The sequence below is a fragment of the Crotalus tigris genome, unplaced genomic scaffold (genome assembly GCF_016545835.1).
Source record: "Crotalus tigris isolate CLP2741 ecotype Arizona unplaced genomic scaffold, ASM1654583v1 scf7180000018330.590113, whole genome shotgun sequence".
Taxonomy (NCBI): domain Eukaryota; kingdom Metazoa; phylum Chordata; class Lepidosauria; order Squamata; family Viperidae; genus Crotalus; species Crotalus tigris.
This window is the reverse complement of record NW_024096945.1, coordinates 27,424-52,829: the sequence shown is the minus strand read 5'-3', so window position 1 is coordinate 52,829 and position 25,406 is coordinate 27,424. Positions and strand designations below refer to the sequence as shown.

At 43.7% G+C, this 25,406-nt stretch overlaps 1 protein-coding gene across 1 annotated transcript in view; it reads right to left on the bottom strand.

Annotated features, from left to right (window-relative positions):
• LHX1 (LIM homeobox 1) overlaps positions 1 to 25,406 on the bottom strand; it is a gene marked incomplete at its 5' end in the record, with an annotated part of 40,885 nt that continues 15,479 nt past the window's right edge. The window contains 2 exons of the mRNA XM_039350412.1: positions 1 to 1,664; positions 4,189 to 4,354. Of these exons, the coding sequence (XP_039206346.1) occupies positions 1,285 to 1,664; positions 4,189 to 4,354 (546 nt within the window). The remainder of the gene's footprint in view (positions 1,665 to 4,188; positions 4,355 to 25,406) is intronic.

The following is a 25,406-nucleotide window of genomic DNA, read 5'->3' as shown; positions in this document are numbered from 1 at the left end:
TCTGTGTGGATGCCACTTCTGTAAGTCCATTCTGGGCAACAAAAAATTAGCTATTGGTTCTGCCAAATTGGTGCGAACTGTCTGAATCCCACCACTGCCTGCCACCCAAGTATTTTGTGCTATAGAATTGTTTATTTGGCAACGTCTGATTTTTAAAGGTATGTGTTCTTTTGTCTTGTGTAAACACCACCTCAATAAACTAGCAAAGTGAATCACAAGCCCTGTAATGTTCTACTACATCTAGGGGGGGGGGAAATAAATCAAAGGGGGAAAAAGTGAAGATGAATGATTTTGGTTGATTGCTCAAAATACTTTGCTTTTGAACAAGAGGTTCTAAAACAGGATTATTATTATTTTTGTAAAACATTGAGCTCCTGAATTTTAACATTCGACGTAAACAGTTGACTGTTTTTTTTTCTAGTTCCATAGAGTCTTTATTTTTTATTTGTTTAGCTTTTATTTTTTTGTGAAGGTAGAACACTTTATTCATTTTTTCAAGTCATTCTTTTTGAACGTAGAAGTCAAAGAGGACTTCTGGCTTTTGAGGATTATTGGTGTGTGTTGCTCGGAGAAGGTAGAAAGTTGATACTGAGGGCTAACATTTAAATATTTGTTACTCTGGTCATTCCCCCCCACCCAAAAAAACCCCTCAAAAATCCCTTCCCAAAAGAACAATAAAATAAACTACATTTTGTCTGCCTGAGAGGCATTTCAGAGGCTTAAAAAGTCTGTCACTGTGAACTGCGTTCAACTTTCAGAGGCAAAATTAACAAGCAATAAAATCATAAATTTTAAAATTGCTAGAATTCTTTTAAGCCGTTCATTTTTCCCTTTTTTTCTTATGGACCTTGGCTTGCTTTTTTCCCCAATACTAGTTTCTTTTCTCCTGATGGAAGGTTATTCCTCTCAATTCCTAGAGGGATGGTATCATGAATGTCAGCATCCAAGGATATGCCATCTCATAATATATATTGCAGTATCGAAACACATCTGCTTCATAAGTGTCTTTTTCACTCAGTACAAAAAAAAAGAAAACAGTCTTTCTTCCTTCTATTGTGTTAAGATTGTCCCCCAGTTTATAGCAAAAATTTCCCTGGGCTCTGAATAACTCAATTAATTCCCAAGATTAAGCTGAATGAGGAAAAAAAAAAAAAAATGAAAAAATGCCGGGCAGAAGGGGAAAAAAATGTCTGTTTCTTGGAACTCATTTCTATACATCTTGGTATATGCAGGATGAACGTTGCTTGACCCATGTCTTCCAAACAAAGTTCCTGGTGTTTAAAGCTACCATACAACAGCCTCATTCATTTCTGGTGGATGTGACAAGTGGTTACCGTAGTTACCACCGCCATTGACCGATATTGATGAAAATGGAGGACTTGGTCCAAACACTTCTGCTGACATGGAGTGCAAGGACCCGGGTAAATTGGGTTCTGGACTAGGTGAGTCTCCGGGAGGGTGGGACATGATGTCTGTAAAACGCTGAGCTTCGCTGGAAGGGTGATGTCCAGGTAAAGGGTGATCCATGCCCCCAAGTGGAGTTCCTGACGGTCCTGAGGAGGGCACAAAGGGGAGGTCCACTGGTGTCTGGGCTTGGGAAGATGGAGGTCCTTGCGGGAAAAAATCATAATTGCTTCCGGGTCCATAATATTCACTCTGATAATCTAGTGAATGGAGAAGAGAAGGGAAAGGAAGAGATTTATTTATGTAAATCTGTGGCGTACAGAAATAAAATAACCCAATGCAAACCCCAGTACAGATAGTCCTCAACTTGCGACCATAATTTCTGTTGCTAAGCGAGATGGTTGTTAAGTGAACATCACCTCATTTTACGACCTTTCTTGCCACAGTTGTTAAGTGAATCACTGCGGGTGTTCAGCTAGTAACACGGTTGTTAAGTGAACCTGGTTTCCCCATTGACTTTGCTTGTCAGAAGGTCGCAAAAGGTGAGCCCATGACTCCGGGACACTGCAACCATCATAAATATGAACCAGCGGTCAAGCATCTGAATTTTGATCAGGTGACCATGGGGATGCTGCAACAATTGTGTGAAAATCGGTCATAAATCACTTTAGTGCCGTTGTAACTTTGAATGGTCACTAAATGAACTGGTATAAGTCGAGGGCTACGTATACATCCCCCCTATGACAATAATCAAACCAACAATGTATGGGTTCCATATCACTCTGGGGTCCCCAAGATCATTGGCAAAACTGTGTCTTCAGGGCCTTTCAAAAAAAGGGTCCCGGTGGGAGCCAATCTTATTTCTACAGGGATGATGTTTGACAGGGAGGGAAGCCACCACGAAAAAGGCCCTTCTTTGTGGTCCCACCAGCTGGACCTCCTTATGAGATGTACCGTACTTTCCAGCGTATAAGATGACTTTTGAAAGCATTGACATCGGCGCTGAAGTCGGGGGTTGTCTTATACGCCGAGTCGTCTTATATGCCGGAAATAATGGTATTTCCAGTGTACAAGACGATTTTCTAGGCATGCGACTCAGCACCAAAGTCGGGGACCGTCTTATACGCCAGATCGCCTTATACGCCGGAAAATACGATATTATTTATTTGCAGGACTATTTGCTGGGTATATTCCTGCCTTGCCCCCTTGTACAAATCATGAACAGCTACCATGGTAAGGAATTCAAGGAATAACTCTGCTTCAAAAGTCAGTGAATGATAGACAACAACATAAAAGTTGACAAATGGCCCTCTGTCATAAAGATCTCAAAGTCCTACAGGGGAAAAGACCAGGTTTTAGAGTTTGTTGAAAAGCAAAAGATATGGAGGTCTTCCAGATTTTTTTTTTTTTTTGAAAGGGCAACCTATTTCATAAAGATGGAGCCATCATCACAAGAATGTAGCATCATAGGAGCTGGAAGGGTTAGGGTTAGGTAGATCTGTCTAGTCCAGGGATAGGCAACCTTGGCTCTTTTATGACTCATGGACTTCAACTCCCAGAATTCCTGAGCCAACATGGCTCAGCATGGAAACCTCTCCATTTCTCCTCAACATGGCTGGCTCAGGAATTCTGTGAGCTGAAGTCCATGAGTCATAAAAGAGCCAAGGTCTAGTCTAATCTAATGAAGAGAAGGATGAGGGGTGACATGATAGCAGTGTTCTAATATCTCAGGGGCTGCCACAAAGAAGAGGGGGTCAGCCTATTCTATAAAGCAACTGAAGGCAGGACAAGAATCAATGGATGGAAACTAACCAAAGAGAGAAGCAACCTAGAACTAAGAAGAAATTTCCTGACAGTTAGAACAATTAATCAGTGGAACAATCTGCCTCCAGAAGCGGTAAATGCTTGAACATTGGAAGTTTTTAAGAAGAGACTGGACAGCCATTTGTCTGAGATGGTATAGGGTCTCTTGCCTGAGCAGGGGGTTGGACTAGATGACCTCCAAGATCCCTTCCATCTTTATTATTATTATTGTTGTTGTTGTTGTTAAGCAGACAGATGTAAGTCGAGGACTGCCTGTACTTAAGATTCTGTTTTTATTGTTTTCCCGCAAATATGTTTGAACCCCTCCAGGGCAAAGAATGTTATAGCTATACAATAAATAATAAGATACAATTGTTGGCCATACAGTACAGGCAGTCTGCGACTTATGACCACAACTGAGCCCCAAATGTCTGTTGCTAAGTGAATTTTGTGAATTAAATGAATTTTGCCCCATTTTACAACCTTCATTGCCATGGTTATTAAGTGAATCACTGCAGTTGTTAAGTGAGTAACACGGTTGTTTAAGTGAATCTGACTTCCCCATTGACTTTGCTTGTCAGAAGGTTGCAAAAGGGGATCACCTGACCCCGGGACACTGCAACCGTCATAAATAGGAGTCCATTGCCAAGTGTTCGGAGTTTTGATCATGTGACCCTTGGGATGCTGCAACGGTCATTAAGTATGAAAAGGTTTTTTTTTCAGTGCTGTTGTTACTTTGAACAAGTCATTAAGCGAGCTGTTGTAAGTCGAGGACTATCTGTACAGCCTCACCCTGTTAGCTAAAATCTGCTATCCGTGCATTTTTGTTTTCATTGTTCCCTGCTCTTCCTGGTGCAAACGGGGGGAATAGCAACAAAAGGAACAAGCTGAAAGCCAGAACTGTAAAAGCCAATCTCTTGGCTGCCATCTTGGCTTGATGTTTGTCCGTCCCCCGTGGGCCAATCCTGCATGCTTACTCACCTCCATAGAAAGAAAATGGGCCGTTGGGAATTAGCTCCCCCGGCTCTAAACGGTCCACCAGCGGTCTCATGCGGCGGGGGCTGCGGAAAAATGCATGCCTGCGGGCCCCGAGTGCGCTCAGCTGTTTCATGCGTCGTTCCTTAGAGCGCCGGTTCTGGAACCAAACCTGCCAGGGAAAGAGGAGAAAAGAAAACTGGGGTGAAAGTTAGTCCCCCCTTTTTTTTTCCTGGCAATTGGGAAACAACCAGAGATCATAATGAGCAATTAACAATACTCATTAGGAGATCGAAACCAAGGGACTAAGCACATCGTTTCAAGAACGAGAGTTTATTTCTGTAAGGGGGCTTTGTTTTTGCAGCACTGCAGCCGCTAGAATTCTTTCCTCAGGGCTTTTGAACTTTTCTTCAGTAAAGACTGATCAAAAAGTTTGGGGATTCTTGTAAAGTAAAGATGCATTAAGAAAAGCATCTGACGGCGCTCTGAAACAACAATACCAACAACAAGAATGGAATTGGGTATGTCCAGTTTAATGAAGAGAAGGACAAGGGAGGACATGATTGAGGTGTTCCAGTATCTCAGGGGCTGCCACAAAGAAGAGGGAGTCAAGCTATTCTCCAAAGCGCCGGAAGGCAGGACAAGAAGCAACGGACGGAAACTAATCAAGGAGAGAAGCAACTTGGAACTAAGGAGAAATTTCCTGACAGTTAGAACAATTAACCAGTGGAACAACTTGCCTCCAGAAGCTGTGAATGCTTCCAACACTGGAAGTTTTTAAGAAGAGATTGGACAGCCATTTGTCTGAAATGGTATAGGGCAGGCATAGACAACCTTGGCTCTTTTATGACTCGTGGACTTCAACTCCCAGAATTCCTGAGCCGGCATGGCTCAGCATGGAAACCTCTCCCTTTCCCCTCAGCATGGCTGGCTCAGGAATTCTGGGAGTTGAAGTCCACGAGTCATAAAAGAGCTGAGGTTGCCTACTCCTGGTAGAGGGTTTCCTGCCTGAGCAGGGTGTTGGATTAGATGACCTCCAAGGTCCCTTCCAAGTGTATTATTATTATTATAATACCCCAATTGAGGCACCACTAAGAACACTCCCACCAATGCTGGCAGGGCAATGCACTTGTACAAGGTTGTAGTCCTCGACTTACGACCACAATTGAGCCAAAACATTTTGTTGCTCAGGGAGACATTTGTTAAGTCAGTTTTGCCCCATTATACAATCTTTCTTGCCACCGCGGTTGAGTGAGTTCCTGCAGTTGTTAAGTTAGCAATCTGGTTGTTAAGGGAACCTGGATTCCCCATTGGTTTGTCAGAATGTCGAAAAAAGGGATCACATGACCCGGGGACAATGCAACCATTATAAATACCTGCCAGTTGCCAAGTGTCTGAATTTTTTTTCTTTTTTTTATTAAATTTTTTTACAGTTTTACAATAAAATAATCCCCCTCTCCCACCCCCTCAACCCCCCCATCACCCTCCCCCCTCCTTCCCAGAGCTGAATACAGGGTTAATAAAAACTAGAAAAAACCTTACCACTTAAATAGACATCAAACAATTATAAATACATTCAAAGAAAAAAATTTTGAATACTTTAACTCCAATATATAAAAACAAAACAAAACAACAATTTAACTTAAATATAAATTATTCAAAAGCTAAATAATACTTTCTAATCTCATATTTGAGCTGTATAAAATTCACCCATTTTTTCCACACCATAAAATATTTCTCTTGCGATTGGAGTGTCCAAATTCTTATCACGTGGCCATGAGGATGCTGCAACGGTCATAAGTGTGAAAAACAGTGAAAAGTCACTTTTCTCAGTGCTTTTGTAGCTTGGAATCATCACTAAACAAACTGTTGTAAGTGTGGGACTACCTGTAGATAAACAGAGCACCAACCCCCATCCCTTCTAGCATTGATGATGTTACCTTGTTGGGTAATGAATCGTCTGCAAGAAAACAGCCAAGCTCAAACCTGAGCTACAAATATTCTATTCTGTTCTCTTTAAAACCATCTAAAATATTAACAACCTGTATTAAAGAAATATCTGCTTTGGAGATGTATTGGTTTTGGGAGTGAAATAGTTCAGCTGCTGGAATTCTTTGAACGCAAACATTAGGAAGATTTTGTTCTAACAGCCTTTCTGTGAACTGGTAAGCGTCTAAGAATGGGGTAGTTTCACCTGATTATTTATTTGAAGGATTCCTGAATCTGTTATCAGTCTGGGGAGCAATACACATGCTTTCCTTGATTAAGCCCATTTTTTGGGTTACATGAGATAAACTTGTGTAACAAGAAGATAAACCCGTACACAAACCCTTCAGATTGTCTAGGTCAGGGGTAGGCAGCCTTGGCTCTTTTATGACTCATGGACTTCAACTCCCAGAATTCCTGAGCCAGCCATGCTGAGGAGAATGGAGAGGTTTCCATGCTGAGCCATGCTGGCTCAGGAATTCTGGGAGTTGAAGTCCACGAGTCATAAAAGAGCCAAGGTTGCCTGCCCTTGGTCTAGGTCAGTGCCCAAAAACTGCCTCACCCCCGCACCGTCCCACCCCCACTCCACCCCTGCCCCACCCCTACCCACCTGCAGGGCCACCCACCACCTCCACAGCCCACCGCAGATCGCCCAGGCGGCCCAGTAGCGCCAAGGTGGCCACGACCCCCACCTGTGCCCCGCAGCATCATCTGTTTGCAACGGGGTGCAAGGGCGAAGTCTTGTCCTCACTGCCTGGCTGCTATGTCCTTGGCTGCGCTGCTCCAGGCAGGCCATGCCTGGGGCCGACTCTCCTGGGGGGGGGTATGGAGGGGGTTGTGGGGGGAGGCGGGGCTGCAGCGACAGCACAGAGAAGGCTCCAAGTGCTGCTTCTGGCACTCGTGCCATAGGTTCGCCACCACTGGTCTAGGTGCAAAACTAACTAGCTTTGTAGGGTTGGCTGCAGAGATTTTACTCCAACTCAGTTTATGTACATAACTTGCTCTCCATTCTATAAAAGGCCGCAGAAGGTTTCCACATTTCCTGACATTTTCTCATGTGGTACTACTCTGTCTGATCTAGCAGGGAAAGCAGAGAACTTAAGAACATAAGGCAGCACCTTTTCTTGAGTGCAGGACTGTTTGATGTCTTTCTTTTGGGACCATGCAGAATTCAAGAGAATCCAAGAGGCCTGCACAGTTCCTTGCTAATTAAAAAATGGGGATAAAACAAAACTCCCAAGCGTTCCCACTCAATGGGGCACGTGCACCCACATGGCACTAGCAGCCCTGTTTGCACAGGCAAGCAAGCACTAGCTGCCGCCTCTGGTAGAGCCGTGCGCAAGCACAAATGGGGTGCATAACCTGCACACACTAGAGGCCCTGTTTGCACAGGTGCTAGCTACTGCCGCTGCTAGCTTTGTGCACATGCAAAAAAGGGCCTGCGGGCTCTAGTGCGAGTGGGGGTGAGTGCACGCACACACGTGCACACACTGGCCAGCCTATCTCGCAGCCCAGTGGCCAGTAGTCCACGGCCCAGCAGTAGGCTGCGGACCATAGGTTGGGTACCCCTGCTTTAGTTAACTGACTAGCAAAAAGTTCATCTATTTCCTGTTTGGTTGTGTGGCCTATGGCAGTGATAGCAAACCTTTTAGAGACCGAGTGCCCAAACTGCAACCCAAAACCCACTTATGCATCATCGGGTGCTGGGTGGGTGTGGCCCATTGGGTGGGTGTGGCCCATTGGGTGGGCATGGCTGCAGTGGTAACGGCAGACTGGGTGGGACTAAAAAGTTCAATCAATCAATTCCAACTTTGCAAGATCTTTTTTTTCCCGCGAGAAGTTGAAATTGACTGATTGATTGAACTTTTCTTTTTTTTGCACACGGCGGTGGAGGCCTAAAGCAAAAAGGTTTTATAAAATGCAGCTGAAGGCCTAGGACTGTGGCGACGGCACGCGTGCCCACAAAGAGGGCTCTGAGTGCCGCCTCTGGCACCTGTGCCATAGGTTCGCCACCACTGGCCTATAGTATACACCTATGGCAATGTCATTTTTTCCTCTTTTATGTCGACCCAAATGTACTCGTTTCATCATTGTTGTGCTCTATTTGTATAGAGGTGTAGTTATTTCTTATATATAGTGCAACTCCACCTCCTCTTTTATTGGGTCTGTTTCTTTTAAAAGGTTTAACCCTAATCTGCCATCTCTAACTGCATACCACTTAATGGAAATAATCGGCGGGTTCCAGCAAAGATGTCGTAAATCCTGTCACGTAACTGCAGGGCAATGCAAATTGTTGCCAAGTGCCCGAAATGCATTCACAGGATCACAAGAGCCAGGACGCCAAAACTTTGAATTTGGATCATGAGTCATTTTCTCAGGTCTGTCATAACCTCAAACAGCTGCTAAGCAGCCAATTGTAAGTCAAGGACGACCTGTAGAATGGAATGAATGAATGAATGAATGAATGAATGAATGAATGAATGAACGAATGAATGAATGAAATCTCAACAACCTCTTAGCCGCCATATCATTTTGTCTGAGTTGAGGGCTGATCCATTGAATGAATAATTACTGACCCAGTGGGTAGTTCTACTTTAAGCCCCATTTTAAGATCAGAGTCTCAGCTCCTGCAGTTCCTTTCTGGCCAAAGGCAGTTGGCTCATTAGAGATTGCTGGAATAGCCTAATCATTGCTGCATTCATGCAGCAGCCCATAAAGGGAGCTCTGTATCACCCCAAGGTTGGAAAATGCTCTAAATCAGGAGTATGAAACTGCCTTTTGCATCTAAATTCTAAAATTTCACAGGTCAGGGCAAAAAGAAGGGAAAGTTGAACACTGAGTTGCAAGGAGAAGAGGGCGGAATGCATCCATCAGGGCAGAGATTAACCTCAATTTTTAAAATTCTGCTCCCTGTGTTTTAAACAAGGTGGAGAGTCTTGTGAAGAAGCAAACCTGGATCCCTGCAGAAGGAATGGCCGACGTGGGGCCTCCATCACTGGAGGTTTTCAAAAATAGACTGGGATTTGTATAAGGTCCCCTGTCTGAGCAGGGGGTTGGACTAGAGGACCTTCATGGTCCCTTCTAGCTCGATGATTCTATTTTAAAAGACTTCATGACGTTTCATCTCACTTTCCTTTGGCCCAAATCCCCAGAGCCCCAAATAGTTAGTTCAGTTTGCAAATTTCAGGCAGTAGAGAGACTTTCACACCAAACAGGCTTATCTGACTTGGCTAGAGACCTTCCTTCGTGAATACACATTCATACAACTTGAGAAGCTTGGATGTGGTGGCTGGTTGTGTGTGCATTTGTATATGCGTAAACTATTAGCTTATAGTTAAATATGTTGGGTGTATCCAGAAAATGGGTTGATCCAATCATCACATCAAAAGGGTTGTATGGACAGAGCAGCTGGGTTAGATCATGATTGATTTTAGAAGGTGAGAAAATTCCAGTTGTGAGCCTTCCATGCATTTCCCCCCCCCTTCCTTTATGCAAAAGAGTCTTTGCACCACTAGATAATCCTAACACATGGGGGATGGGGGTGGACTTCTTTCAATCACACCTCTGCCTATTTGAAACTACAATGCTCTTTGTTTGGTTTAGGCTTTCCATATTTCACCCAATTCCAGAATCAAAGAACCAAGGAATTGTAGAATTGAAAGAGTCTATCATAGATAGGAAGACCATCAACCATCCTTAGGAGGTAACTGTCCAGCCTCCATTTAGAACCATAGAACTGGAAGGAACCTTACAGGCCTATCAAATGAAGCTAGCAGAACTAATATCGGATGCCTTAAACCTATCCTTCTAAATGGCCTCCAGGTCTTTAATCATCTTAGCAATGAAGATGATGGCTGTTCAGTCTCTTCTTAAAAACTTCCAGTGTTGGAGCATTCACAGCTTCTAGAGTCAGGTTGCTCCATTGATTAATTGTTCTAACTTTCAGGAAGTTTCTCCTTAATTCTAGGTTGCTTCTCTCTTTGGTTAGTTTCCATCCGTTGCTTCTTGTCCTGCCTTCAGGCGCTTTGGAGAATAGCTTGACTCCCTCTTCTTTGTGGCAGCCCCTGAGATATTGGAAGACTGCTATCATGTTCCCCCTTGTCCTTCTCTTCATTAAACTAGACAGACCCAATTCCAGCAACCGTTCCTTAGATGCTTTAGCCTCCAGTCCCCTGATCATCTTTGTTGAGGGACTGCCACAAAGAGGAGGGGGCCAACCTGTTTTCCAAAGGGCCATAGGGCTGGACAAGAAACAATGGATGGAAACTAGTCAAAGAGAGAAGCAACCTGGAATTAAGGAGAAACTTTCTAACAGTGAGAACAATTAACCAGTGGAAGAGTTTGCCTTCAGAAGTTGTGGATGCTTCATCATTGGAGGTTTTTAAAAAGAGACTGGACAGCCACTCGTCTGAAGTAGTATAATGTTTCCTGCTTGAGCAGGGGGTTGGACTAGAAGACCTCCAAGGTCCCTTCCAGCTGTACTCTGAATTGAAATTCTTAATCTACCACCTAGTTGGCATTGCCCCACTTGCTGTTTGCAGAGAAGCAGCAGTATACAGAGAGAGACTCAAATAATCAATAGCTAGGCAACACCTCCTCTTATGGCCTAAAACCAGCTCATCAGAGTCTAAAATTCAGGAGGAGCTTCCTTAGATTGATGGAAGACGTTGAAAGCAGAGAGGACTTATGGAAAGCTACAAACAAAACAACACTGGAAGGAACCAACAGAGGAGCTGGCACCCAGGTCTGACGAAAACTGGGAAGTGTGGAAATTGTTGAACAGACTACGCACGGGTATGACAAGATCCAGAGACACTCTGAACAAATTGGGCTATCCGGTAGCTTCTGCCCTTTGCGATTGTGATGATATGCAGACAACAACACATATGTATACCTGCCCTTTGTGTCCTGATCCGTGTACACTTGAGGACCTCATGGCAGCGGGACAGAACTCAATGTTGCTCGTTTCTGGGCAAGAAGAGACAAGACAGTCACTTGTCTGAAATGGTATAGGTTCTCCTGCTCAAGCAGGGGGCTGGACTAGAAGACCTTAAAGGTCCCTTTCTATTCTATTCTATTCTATTCTATTCTATTCTATTCTATTCTATTCTTTTCTATTCTATTCTTTTCTATTCTATTCTATTCTATTCTATTCTATTCTATTCTTTTCTTTTCTATTCTATTCTATTCTATTCTTTTCTATTCTATTCTATTCTATTCTTTTCTTTTCTATTCTATTCTTTTCTTTTCTATTCTATTCTATTCTTTTCTATTCTATTCTATTCTATTCTATTCTATTCTATTCTATTCTATTCTATTCCAGTGGTTCTCAACCTGTGGGTCGGGACCCCATTTGGGGTCGAACGACCATTTCACGGGGGTCGCCAAACAACGCAGTCCGCCATTTTTTCCCCCATTTCCTTAGCTGTGCTACTCCCTTTTATTCTATTGGCTTTTGAAAGCCAATAGAATAGACTCTCTTGAATAGAGTCTAATTCTATTGGCTTTCAAAAGCCAATAGGAATTGTCCAGGCTGTCTCTGCCCTGCTGAGCCCGCCAAAAGTCCCATTCTGCAAACGGTGCTGCCCCAGTTGAGTAGTCCTCGACTTACGACCGGTTGAGTAGTCCTCGACTTATGACCGGTTGGGGGTCGCGGCATTAAAAAGGTTGAGAACCACTATTCTATTCTATTCTATATATTTTATGTCAGACAGTATGCCTGATTTTAACTGGGATGCTTCTGACACAAATAAACAAACATGCCCCTTGTCCTTGTAGCATCCTGGACAAATATTGTCCTATCTTTTCTTGCAAGCCTCCGGTGATGGTGCACCCACAACTCTGGGAGGCAAGCTAGTCCATTAATTCATCATTCTCACTGTCAGGAAATTTCTCCTTATTTCCAGGCTGGATCTCCCTCTGAGGAACTTCCACCCGTTGCTTCTTGTCCAGCCCTCGGGTGCTTTGGAGAATAAATCGACTTCCACTTCTCTGTGGCAGCCTCTCAAATATTGGAAGACTACTATCAGGTATTCCCTAAGCCAGGGCTAGGCAACCTTGGCTCTTTTATGACTCGTGGACTTCAACTCCCAGAATTCCTGAGCCAGCTATGCTGAGGGGAAAGGGAGAGGTTTCCAAGCTGAGCCATGCTGGCTCAGGAATTCTGGGAATTGAAGTCCACGAATCATAAAAGAGCCAAGGTTGCCTATCCCTGCCCTAAGCCTTCCCTTTGTTAGGCTAAACATACCTAGTTCTCTTAGCCATTCATCCTACAATTTAGTTTCCAGTTCCTTTATTTATTAAGATTTCAGCCAATTGTGTTTGATTAAATAAAGCATGATTAACAGGCCATGGCTTAGCATAATCCATGTACCCATTCGACTATATTCATGCACTAGCTACACCATCTTTTATGGAATCAACCATATTTTACTGGATTCATAAGGCACACTGAACCGTAAACGGGGTTACGACTATCAAAAACCCATCAATGTAACACACTAAGCCAGGGGTCTTCAAACTTGGCCCTTTTATGACTTGTGGACTTCAACTCCCAGAATTCCTCAGCCAGGCATGGGGGAACTATGGCCCCTTCATGACTTGTGGACTTCAATTCCCAGAATTCTTCAGCCAGGCATGCTGGCTGAGGAATTCTGGGAGTTGAAGTCCACAAGTCATAAAAAGGCCAAGTTTGAAGACCCATGCACTAGCTAAAATTCAGCAAATTCCATGACAACTGTGGACTGAGACAACTGTGTGAAGAGACAACTAGAGCAGAACTGCAAGATACTGAGGATGAAAGTCAGATGATGTCGGAGGTAAGAAAGTAAAAAAGATTAACAGACTGTCCTCGGGCTATTTTACATCCAGACAAACTTGCGCAGTATGCATTGAACATCTCCCTATATTATTTTTCCCAGCATAAGACAAGCCTGTAAAAGTAAAGACACAGCACACGGAAGGTGAACGGTCCTCAAAGCGTCTTTGAAGGTCACCATGACAAGAGATTGCAGCTCTGATGTGTATGGGGGCAGGGGGTGATTGTCTGTGTGTGTCTGTGATTTTGTATAGATACATACCCTTCTTCTCTCCACCTCCCCCCCGCGCAAATCTCTCCTCCAATTCTAGGCTAGAAAACTGCTGTTCTTGCAAAATCCAAACTCAGAAAAAGATTTTCTTTTTCAGAGGACATAGACAGCAACTCAGTTTTCGGTTGAATCCTTTGCAGTCTCAAACAGGGCTTAAACTTAAAGCAGTAGCAAAGGATCGGTTTTAGAGTGAAGGGACTAACGGCCTCAATTCTTATTTTATTAATCTTATCTTTATTATTTTTATAAAAGAACTCAAGGCAGCAAAGGAATGCTCCTTCTTCCCCTTATTTTCCCCACAACAATAACCAACCCAGATTTGCAAGAATTAATCTTACAGGTAATGGTGATAACCTTTTCAAGCACACACACAAACACACACAACATGTTGTAAGCCTCTCAGAGTCCCTTTGAACTGGGGGATGATCAGCATATAAATTTGATAAATAAATTATACATATACACATATATACAGTGTGTGTGTGTGTGTGTGTGTGCCTTGATTGAGGGCCACAATGAAGCCCATAATTTATGTTGCTAAGTGAGAAATTTGTTAAGTGAGTTTTGCCCCATTTTATGACATTTTCTTGCCACAGTTGCTAAACAAATCACTTCAGTTTTTAAATTAGTAACACGATTATTAAGTGAATCTGGCTTCCCCATTGATTTTGCTTCTCAGAAGGTCACAAAAGGGGATCATATGACCCCAGGACACTGCAACTGTCATAAATATGAGTCAGTTGTTAAGCATCTGAATGTAAATCATATGGCCATGGGGATGGGACAATGGTCATAAGTGTGAAAAATGGTGATAAGTCACTTTTTTCAGTGCCATTGTAACTTCGAACAGTCACTAAACGAACTATTGTAAGTCGAGGAATACATATGTGTGTGTGTGTGTACATACACATACGTTTATATCTATAGCTATATATAGATACATACAAACACTAATATATATATATATATATATATATATATATATATATATATATATATACATACACACACACACACACTGTAAATCTATATGTGTATGTATGCATAGTGTATATATATATATATATATATGTTTTCTGAGGTTTTCGCGGGTATTTGTATGTAGGTCTTTGGTTGTTCGGGTTTTCTCCCGCGTAAAATTGGAAGTGTCTTGGCGATGTTTCGACGAAGTCCCATTCGTCATCTTCAGGCTGGTGTTTTCAGCTTCGTGCTTTGAGCAGCAATGTTTTCAGCTCAAAGCACGAAGCCTGAAAACACCAGCCTGAAGATGACGAATGGGACTTCGTCGAAACGTCGCCAAGACACTTCCAATTTTACGCGGGAGAAAACCCGAACAACCAAAGACCTACATATATATATATATATATATATATATATATATATATATATATATATATATATATATATATATATAGGTCTAATACAGGGGTGTCAAACTCAATTTCATTGAGGGCTGCATCAGCATTGCGTTTGCCCTCGAGGGACCAGGTGAGTGTGGCCAGGGTGGGTGTGGCTTACTGGGTGGGCGTGGACAGATCTATATTGTTCGCGTCAAGGGTGCCTGTGGGGGCCTGGGCAGAAGTGGGACAGATCTGAGGGTCTCTGGCAGAAGGGGGTGGGACCAGGGCAAGTGCCAAGGCATGGTCCACTGGAGGAGCCTCACCGTTCCTCTCAGGCCATGCGGGGGGGGGCTGGATGGTGGTGCGGGCTTCCGGGAGCCCTGGACAGCAGAGGTCAAATGCCCAGCCTGGCCCGTTAGCACCCGCGGCATCCCCACTTCCTCAAGGCTGCTGCTCCAGGTTCTCCTGGTTCCTCGCTGTTTCCAGGCGGCCTTGTGGAGCTAAGACTGAATGTGTTTCAGCATAGATGGCCACCACAAAATTGTACGTTGGCTCCCGGCTGGCCTGGGCCAGGGCCAAAGCAGTGTGGACTGTTCCCTCACTGTTTCCAGGATGGCTTCGCGGGCCACATGAAACCACTTCGTGGGCCGCATTCGACCCGCGGGCCTTGTGTTTGACATGTCTGGTCTAATAGAACACCTGGTCTACCCAAATATTACTTTTACCTTTCAGCCCCAGTCTAGGAGTATTTTGCAGGCTAAAGTCGCAACTGCGATAAACTGTAGAGGTTAATACAACTGCCTAACGTGCAAGCGGCCCAGGTTTGAATCTCAGAAGGGTATGGTCTAGCTGATGAGAGCCAAATAGCTTGAAATAGCTATACTACTCTCCCTTTAATTCTTTATTAGCAAAAATCTAAAATTTAACATATATAAATCTTTGTGTGTCTGTATGTATAAGAGAGAGAGAAAGAGAGAGAGAGAGAGAGAGAGAGAGAGAGAGAGAGAGAGAGAGAGAGAGAGAGAGAGAGAAATGGGATAAAAATATAGTCATCATAATAAAAATAGTGATGATGGGCAAACCATTTCCAGCGTGTGAGGCCCCTAGACCAAAATAATAATAATGAACAGCTTGCAATAGTGGCGAATATCTGTAGCTCAGGTGTAGGATGAGGGTGAAGGTTCGTTCTCTGAGCTTGTGGGTTGGTTTCCAAACGTTTTGTTGCCTAGCCTGATAATAAAACGTTCGGAAACCAGCTCACAAGCTCAGAGAATGACACCCTCTATGAACAGCTTACATCTTGCAACGATACCGTTAATATCATGAAACTACAACATCTGCCTATCACAGGTTGTATCCCAGGCGGATAAACAATGCCAAATCCAGTCCAAACATCTGGCTAACCGTGCGATGAAGCATAATATAAAGACCCGCAAATAGAACGACTGTGGCAAAAAGAAACAAAAAAAACCCAAAGAGAATACCAACAATGGTAGGCGCCTTGGGTGCAATCCCAAAACATCTGGAGCATCACCTGAACCCCCATCGGTATAGACAAAACCACCACCAGTCAATTTACTTTACTTGGAGCAGTTTATATCTCTCAGCAATACTGTTAACACCATGAAACTTCAACATTTGCCTGTTCCGGGTCCTTGGGAAGGACTTGCTAGGTGGATAAAAATACCAAACACAGTCTGACTGTGTAACCAACCGTAATAATAATATATATATTCATCTGAATAATTGATTGGACATTTGATTGATTACGTACCATTGTCAGTTTTGATATGTTGCACATTACTTTTTAAAATCTGTGTATTGATTTTTCTGTATTTCTCTTTTAAACATTGCAATAATTTTTTCCCCAAAAAATATGTGTCCGTAGGACAGCGGTTCTCAACCTGTGGGTCGGGACCCCATTTGGGGTCGAACAACCATTTCACGGGGATTGCCAAACAATGCAGTCCGCCATTTTTTTCCCTTTTCCTTAGCTGTGCTACTCCCTTTTATTCTATTGGCTTTTGAAAGCCAACAGAATAGTCTCTCTTGAATAGAGTCTAATTCTATTGGCTTTCAAAAGCCAATAGGAATTGTCCAGGCTGCCTCTGCCCTGCTGAGCCCGCCAAAAGTCCCATTCTGCAAACGGTGCTGCAAGTTGTCTGCAGCGAAGGCGAGCTGTCTGGAAGTTTCCACCCTTCCCTGCTGAGCAACTACTAAAAATGTAAGTAAAAGAGGGCCAGGGGTGGGAGGGGGGAGGCCAGCGGGTGCAGGGAGGGTTGCTGGCACGCGTGGGGCCCGGCGGGTGCCTTACCTCCCTTGGGCTGGGCCAGCTGGTGGCCCAGCCGGTGGTCGGCCTGCGCCATCTCTGCCGCTTGCCAGCTATTTCTTGGTTGGCGCAGGGGGTGGCACCACGCATGCACGGTGCTCCCGGGCAGGGAAAGTCCTCGACTTATGACCGGTCATAGTCCTCGACTTACGACCGGATGGGTAGTCCTTGACTTACGACTGGTTGGGGGTCGCGGCATTAAAAAGGTTGAGAACCACTGCCGTAGGAGGAACAAAAATGGCTCCTTGTTCTGGGGGCAAAGATCTCGCTGTTTTCCCTTGGGTTTTCTCTGTAGCCAAGGGAGGAATTGCAGTTGATGTAGCCCCTTAACACAGCCAAATTGGATTAATAGACCAATCAGATTGGATTAACAGGCCTGAGTCCCCAAGGGGTTTTAAGATTCCCCTCGGTCAGTAAATACCCCTCCTTTAGCTGGCAATTACTCTTTCCCCTCCATTCAAAAAAATAAAAGCCGGTTCTGAATAATCACATTTGTCCGTCAATTTTCAGTATTTGCCTTGATTCCAAATAATGTTTCTTTCCCCCCTATGGGAAGCTTGCTGTTCACCTATGCCAGGGATAGGCAACCTTGACTCTTTTATGACTCGTGGACTTCAACTCCCAGAATTCCTGAGCCAGCATGCCTCAGCATGGAAACCTCTCCCTTTTCTCTCAGCATGGTTGGCTCAGGAATTCTGGGAATTGAAGTCCACAAGTCATAAAAGAGTCAAGGTTGCCTACCCCTGATATACTAAGCCCGCTTTATTGTTGTGGGGAAACTAGGGGATAACCTAGAAGATAATAATAACAAAATTGGAAGGGACCTTGGGGGGTCTTCTAGTCCAGCCCCCTGCTCAAGTAGGAGTGGGGGAAGGTGTGCTGGATATGTTCACCGCCTTGAGTTACAGGTAGTCCTCGACTTACAATCATTCATTTAGTGACCGTTCAAAGTTACAATGGCATTGAAAATGTGTCTTATGACCGTTTTTCACACTTACGACTGTCGCAGCATACTTGTGATCATGTGATCCCCTTTTGCGACCTTCTGACAAGCAAAGTTAATGGGGAAGCCACATTCAGTTTACAACCGGGTTACTAACTTAACGAAAGCTCGTAAAACGGGGCACCAGTCACTTAACAACCGTCTCACTTAGAAACAGAAATTTTGGGCTCAGTTGCAGTCGGACGTCGAGGACTACCTATGTTTTAAAAATTAATGAAGGCAGGATACAAATAATAAAAATAAATAAATAAATATTTTTGGAAGCCATAGAAGCTGTAAAATAAACAGGAAGAATCTCTGCATCAAAGTTCCCCACCATTTCACCCCAAATTCTCTAGTCCAGTAAAACTAAATAAGTTCAGGTAAGTCCTCGACTTACAACAGCTCGTTTAGTCACCGCTTAAAGTTACAACGGCACTGAAAAAAAGTGATTTATGACCATTTTCCACACGATGGTTGCAACTTCCCATCATGTGGTCACATAATCAAAATCTGGACGCGAGGCAGCTGACTCATATTTATGATGGTTGCAGTGTTCTGGGATTATATAATCCCCGTTTATGACCTTCTGACATACAAAGTCAATAGGGGGAAGCCAGATTCACTTAACAACCGTGTTACTACCTTATCAACTGCAATGATTCACTTAACAACGGTGGCAAGAAAAGTTGTAAAATGGGGCAAAACTCACTTAAATGTCTCACTTAGCAACATAAATGTTGGGCTCAATTGTGGTCGTAATGCCGAGGACTAGCTGCCCAAGTCAGTTAAAAGCAAAAATAAAACAAGACAAAAGCAAAAATAAAAAAGCTCACGAGTGTGACATTCACACAACAGTCGGACCCCCAATTCTTTGATTGACAGAAGCAGCCTCTTTCAGTCGCCTCCAACCGTGGAAATGAAAAGTAACCAAGGACCATATTCAAGTATATGGATTTTATTTTTAGGCTAGGCAAAGCTCTAACACAGGGGTAGGCAACCTTGGCTCTTTTATGACTCGTGGACTTCAACTCCCAGAATTCCTGAGCCGGCATGGTTCAGCATGGAAACCTCTTCTTTCTCTTCAGCATGGCTGGCTCTACTCTACTCTGAGTCAATCTTCAATGAGGCACTGGAGAACATCGATGCTGGCATCAAAGTAAACGGTGTTTGGATCAACAACTTAAGATATGCTTATGATATAGTTCTGGTTGCCAGTAAGCATGAAGATCTTCAGCTCCTCATCAACAGAATCACAGAAATATCTGAAAAATATGGCTTGAAGCTTAACACCTCAAAAACCAAGATCATGGTCGTCAGCAAACAACCTGTTAATTTACCACCAATAAATTCAGAAGGAATACCACTAGAAAAAGTGGTTCTAATTTACATGAAAGCTGGGACATGACCAATGAAGTAAAGACAAGGATAGAGAAAGCTCGAACAGCATTCTTCAAAATTATGAAGTCACGACATAAGCCTAAGACTGAAAATCAGGCTTGTCAGATGCTATATTTTTTCTATCCTGCTCTATGGAGTAGAGAGTTGATCTCTGACAGAAGGCCACCTGAAGAGACTAGAAGCATTTGAAATGTGGATTTACAGGCAGCTGTTACGTATAGGCTGGGTTGATAAGATCTGAAATGAGGAGGTGATAAGCCACCTGGGAAAGCCAAGAAAAATCATCAAAACAATTAAAAAATAAAAATTAGAATATTTCGGACATGTAATGTGACACCCAGAAAAATACGACATACTCCATTTAATCCTCCAGGGAAAGATGGAAGGCAAACGAGGTCCAGGCAGAAGAAGAACATCGTGGCTTCAAAATCTAAGGGACTGGTTTGGACAAAACTCAGCAGCACTTTTTCAATTTTATTTATACATGTATACTACTACTACTACTATTACTACTATTATTATTATTATCTGAATGTAAATCATGTGACCACGGGGATGCTGCAACAGTCATAAGTGTGAAAAACGGTCATAAGTCACTTTTTTCATGCTGTTGTAAGTTTGAACGATCACTAAATGAAGTGTTCTACGTTGTGGACTACCTGAGTTCCACCTGGTTGCCAAGTGCACTTAAATTCTGATCAGATGACTGTGGGGATGCTAGGAGAGTCATAAGTGTAAGAACGGGTGATAAATCACTGTTTTCAGAGCCATTGTGACTTTGAACAACGAATAAACTAATGGTTGCAAGTCGGGGACTACCTGAATCCAATCAATAATACACTCTCAGCCATGTCTGCAGAGGCCTCAATTAAAGATTAGCATCAACTTAAGGAACATCAATAAAACAAAGAACACAGAATCATGGAACTGGAAGGCTTCTCTTATATCATCTTAGTCAAATGGTTGTTCTGTCTATTTTTGAAGAAAAATAGTAAATCATAAATAACAATCAAAAGTTATTTCCTCCCATTTAAACAGGGAATGAGCTTGGTAAGTTCTTCCTACACAAAGGAACTGTGTCCAGTGTGAAAGACCAAGTCCACACCTGAAGGTCCAATTAAATTAATTCAGTGCTACCCAGGCCTGTGCAGAAGAATCTTCTCAACTAGCAGTTAGACCAGGGGTGTCAAACTCAATTTCACTGAGGGCCGCATCAGCATTGCGGTTGCCCTGCTGTGTGTGTGTGTGTGTGTGTGTGTGTGTGTGTGTGGCCAGGGTGGGTGCAGCCTACTGGGTGGGCATGGGTGGAGTGGGTGTGGCCTACTGGTGGGCATGGCGAGCTCTACGTCGTTCGCGTCAAGGGTGCCTGTGGGGGCCTGGGCAGGAGTGGGGCAGATCTGAGGGTCTCTGGCAGAAGGGGGTGGGACCGGGGCAAGCGCCAATTTCTTCCATTTCTTCATTCCTCACAAAGGGTGACACCTCCCCAGCATGCACCCAGGGGGTGGGGCCGATACGGCAGGGGCTGGTTCCTCGCTGTTTCTAGACGGCCTTGTGAAGCTAAGACTGAATGCATTTCAGCATAGATGGCCACCACAAAATTGTACATTGGCCCCCGGCCGGCCTGGGCCAAGGCCAAGGCAGCGGGGGCCGTTCACTCACTGTTTCCAGGATGGCTTGTGTTTGACATGTCTGAGTTAGAAGTTGGAATTAGAATAAGGGTCAGTGGAATTCAAGAGTTTGCTTGTGGCTACGTAGGGATTCCAAGCTAATTCCTCTTTTTACTCCACCCCCAGGTTTTGTCACTCTTTCTATGAAACACCAAGAAAAATGGCACTGGGTCCTCTTATTTGAGGGACCACACCTTGCCATTGTATCTACCTGTTCCAACAGATCCAGGTAGATCCGTAGGAGAGACATGCTACAAATCCCGACTACTAGGGAGGGCCATGGAGGGGGGGGGAGGAAGGGAACCTTTTATGTCATGAAGCCTTGAAGACTTAGCTCTCTCACCATGTATGGTCAGAATCTATGACAGAGCTCCTGAGATGGAGGCCGATTGGGTGGTGTTGTAGGTTTCCTCTCAGCTGCTGCTTAAGTATTTATTACATTCTTGTTTAGGTTAGCTGTGAACTGTGATAACCATTAATCAATGTTACAAATGTCATTAACCCTTTTAGCTGCCCAGAAGCCATGGTTTCGAGTCGGGTAGCTATTTCAATTGAAAGTAAATAGAAGCAACCATTGAAAATCTTTTTTAGTCTTTACAGGAACTAGAGTTTCCCCAAATGTTTAGAGATAACAAAGGAAAAGGAAAGGGGGGGGGGGGGCAACAGCATAATGCAAGGTGGGGCATCATTTTATGTTGGATTCTTTTTTTAAAAAAAGTCTCCTTCTCTGTCTCCTTCTCCTTCCCTTCTCTTTCTCCTTCCCTTTTTCCTTCTCCTTTCTCCATCTTCTTTTTTCTCCTTCCCCTTCACTCCTTCCTTCCTTCCTTCCTTCCTTCCTTCCTTCCTTCCTTCCTTCCTTCCTTCCTTCCTTCCTTTCCTCCTCCTCCTCCTCCTCCTCCATTCTTTAATGTTCTTAAGGTGAATAGTAAAGATTTGGAATAAACATTCTGAATACATTAGAGGGAAAAATTTATAATACATCTCTGAAATAAAAAAATACATTAATATATACTGTAAACAACACAGGATAATTTTTGCCGGACTTGTATAACAAAGGCTGGGAGAGAGAATGCAAAGTGGTTTGTGCCAAGCTAAATTGTAAGACACACTCTGTTCCTATGGATTTTGCATGCTCTTTTAGCCTAAAAGGACCATTTTGCTATTAATTTCAGTAAAATGGGGAAAAATAAAAGTAATGTATGTTCATAACTGGGCTTTGAGAATATTTGCTCCCTATAATTCTCCTCTGGATTATTGATTTGTGGTTTTAATGTAGCTTCCCATCTCTCTCTCTCTCTCTCTCTCTCTCTCTCTCTCTCTCTCTCTCTCTCTCTCTCGCCCTCCCTCCCTCCCTCCCTCCCTCCCTCCCTCCCTCCCTCCCTCCCTCCCTCCCTCTCTGTATATTTTCAGCTATTCTGTTTTTCCCAATCTCTTTTCCTGATACACACAATCACCCACCTAACAGCCTACATATCAAGAGAGATAGCAAAAGAGAGCGTGCGGAGGACTGCTTAAAATCTGAATTGCCACCAGTGTTCTGCCCGAGTGCCTGTGCCTTTAAGGATGGTGTGACACAAATCTTCTCCCCTTGTGTGGCTTGTGGTGACATTCAGTGTCTGTCTGATAACGAGAAGGCAACCATAGAGAGGAACAAGAGTCACATTTCAAATTAAACCTAAGCCCCAGAGGCTGAATTCCACACCCAAGAGCCTAACATATTCACACATAGTAATTATTGTGTTCACACAACAGCATCTTTCAGGTTGCCAGGCCAGCCAATGACAATAATTCTACTTTTAACAACTGATATTGAGATGCAATTAAGCTGGCTCACAAGCTGGGGATATCCACTTCATTTCTAGACGTCAGCTGATGGAGTTTCTGTCAAATTCACAAGGGCAAAAATGCAGCTCTGGTCCCTTGACAATCTTCTACAAAATTGGAAAATCTCCCTTTTTTTAAAAAAAATACATAATGCACACAAAGGTGGAAGGAAAGAGAAGCAGATGAGCAGCAGCAAAGTGGATGGGGATGCCATTGGAAGACCAAAAGAACCAGGTTAGCATCAGATCATCATGGAAAAAAAAATCTATCTACAGGTAGTCCTTGATTTGTGACTATATTGGTCCTATTACAGTGGTCATTAAACAGGTCACCCACATGACCAACCCAATTTTATGTCCTTTATTATTATTATTCTTCATTTCCTCTTTTATCACTTTGGGTTTCAAGGGAGATACAAAATTTTTGTTATGGTGGTTGTTAAGTGACTGCTGCAGTCATTAAGCAAACCAATTAGATCATAAGTCAGGGTGGTCATAAAACAGGTCACCCATGTGACCAACCCAATTTTACAATCTTTTTTATGGAGGCTGTTCAGTGACCGCTGCAGTCATTAAACAAACCAATTATTCACTATGAACTGAAAATCAGAAATAAACGCTGGTTTAGGCAAAAATACGGTAAAACGCAGTCACGTGTGATGTTTCCTCCCCCCCTGCTTCCCCAGATACCTCTCCAAATGTCAGCTTGGAGGAGGATGAACCAGTTCTGGGCATGTCGGGGAGGGGGGAGAGTTAGCCAATAGCTCCAAGCAGCCCTCTGAAAGGGATTTAGATGAAGCACAACTGCAGCAGGACAGCCCTGAGGCTTCAGGTGGGGAAAGCACATAGCTGCAGCCGGTTAGTGATGAGGAAGAGGAACTGCCTTCTACACCTGATCCAAGAACATGTAGGGCAGAGAAAAGGCAGGAGCAGCGAAGGTCTGCCAGCCTGAATGGTGGAGAATGGAAGGATTTATATTCTTCCATCAGGACTGCAAGGAACATAAATACTTCCATCCTCCGTCATTCAGCCAAAACTGAAGAAGCTTCTTGGATGAGAAGCGAAAAGTTTTTAAGGAAAAACAAAGTCCAGTTGCGTTTTGAAAAAGCACCTTTGGGTACCTCTACTATTGTACAAGCCATTGAGAAAGACTCATTTTCAGGCTTCCTAATGTCAATTATGAACACTCCTATCCATGCTAAGCAAATCCAATTAAAGTCCAATGGAATTTACAATACTCCCTAGGCCAGGGGTAGGCAACCTTGGCTCTTTTATGACTTGTGGACTTCAACTCCCAGAATTCCTGAGCCAGCATGGCTCAGCATGGAAACTTTTCCCTTTCCCCTCAGAATGGCTGGCTCAGGAATTCTGGGAGTTGAAGTACACGAGTCATAAGAGGGCCAAGGTTGCCTACGCCTGCCCTAGGCAGAACATTTAAGCCTCCCTTTTTGGATTGCCTTGGAATTTATCCAGCTTCATCATAACCATCTTAAAGAGGCATGGTGGCTTAATGGCTTAAAGACGTTGGAGGTGGTGTCAGCTCCAACAGTTTGAGTCCTAACGTGTGACTGAGCGAGCTCCTGTCACTTGCCTCATGTTTCTGCCCATCTAGCAGTTCAAAAAACATGCTATGTGCAAGTAGATAAATAAGTATCACAATAGTGTAAATCCAGGCAGTACTGGACTTGCAACACATGAGCACAAGATGACATTGGTAGTGAGATAGACCACGGGTGATGCCATAGGATGCCACTTGTCTTTTTGGTGCAGAGGTAGTTTGCCCCCTATGGTGTATCCTGAATAACCCCTTGAGCACAAACTAAACCAGTGGTTCTCAACCTTTTTAATGCCACGACCCCCAACCGGTCGTAAGTCGAGGACTACTCAACCGGTCGTAAGTCGGGGACTACTCAACTGGTGCAGCACCATTTGCAGACTGGGACTTTTGGCGGGCTCAGCAAGGCAGAGACAGCCTGGACAATTCCTATTGGCTTTTGAAAGCCAATAGAATTAGACTCTATTCAAGAGAGTCTATTCTATGGGCTTTCAAAAGCCAATAGAATAAAAGGGAGTAGCACAGCTAAGGAAAAGGGGGAAAAAATGGCGGACTGCGTTGTTTGGCGACCCCCGTGAAATGGTCATTCGACCCCAAATGGGGTCCCGACCCACAGGTTGAGAACCACTGGATTAGAAGACCTCAGAGGTCCCTGCCCACTCTGTTTACTCTATTCTATTCTATTCTATTCTATTCTATTCTATTCTATTCTATTCTATTCGCAGCACCTGGCTGTTGCTTAATCTGTTCATACCTATGGAAATAGTGAAGGGGTACTTAGTTTTGCACACATGGCTTCTCCATTTTGGCTTTCTTTTTTTGTTTATGCAAAAGAGAGAACCACTGAACTAAACAGACTAGCACTCTTCGACAGCCAAATAACTACAGAGGGATAGAAACAAGATCACATAAAGCATTAATGCCACTCTGTAACGCCTTGGTAAGACCACACGTGGAATACCACTTCATGTTTTGGTCACCACAATGTGAAATGATGTTGAGACTTTAAAAAGAATGCACAGAAGAGCAAGAAAGGAGGCTAAAACATATGAA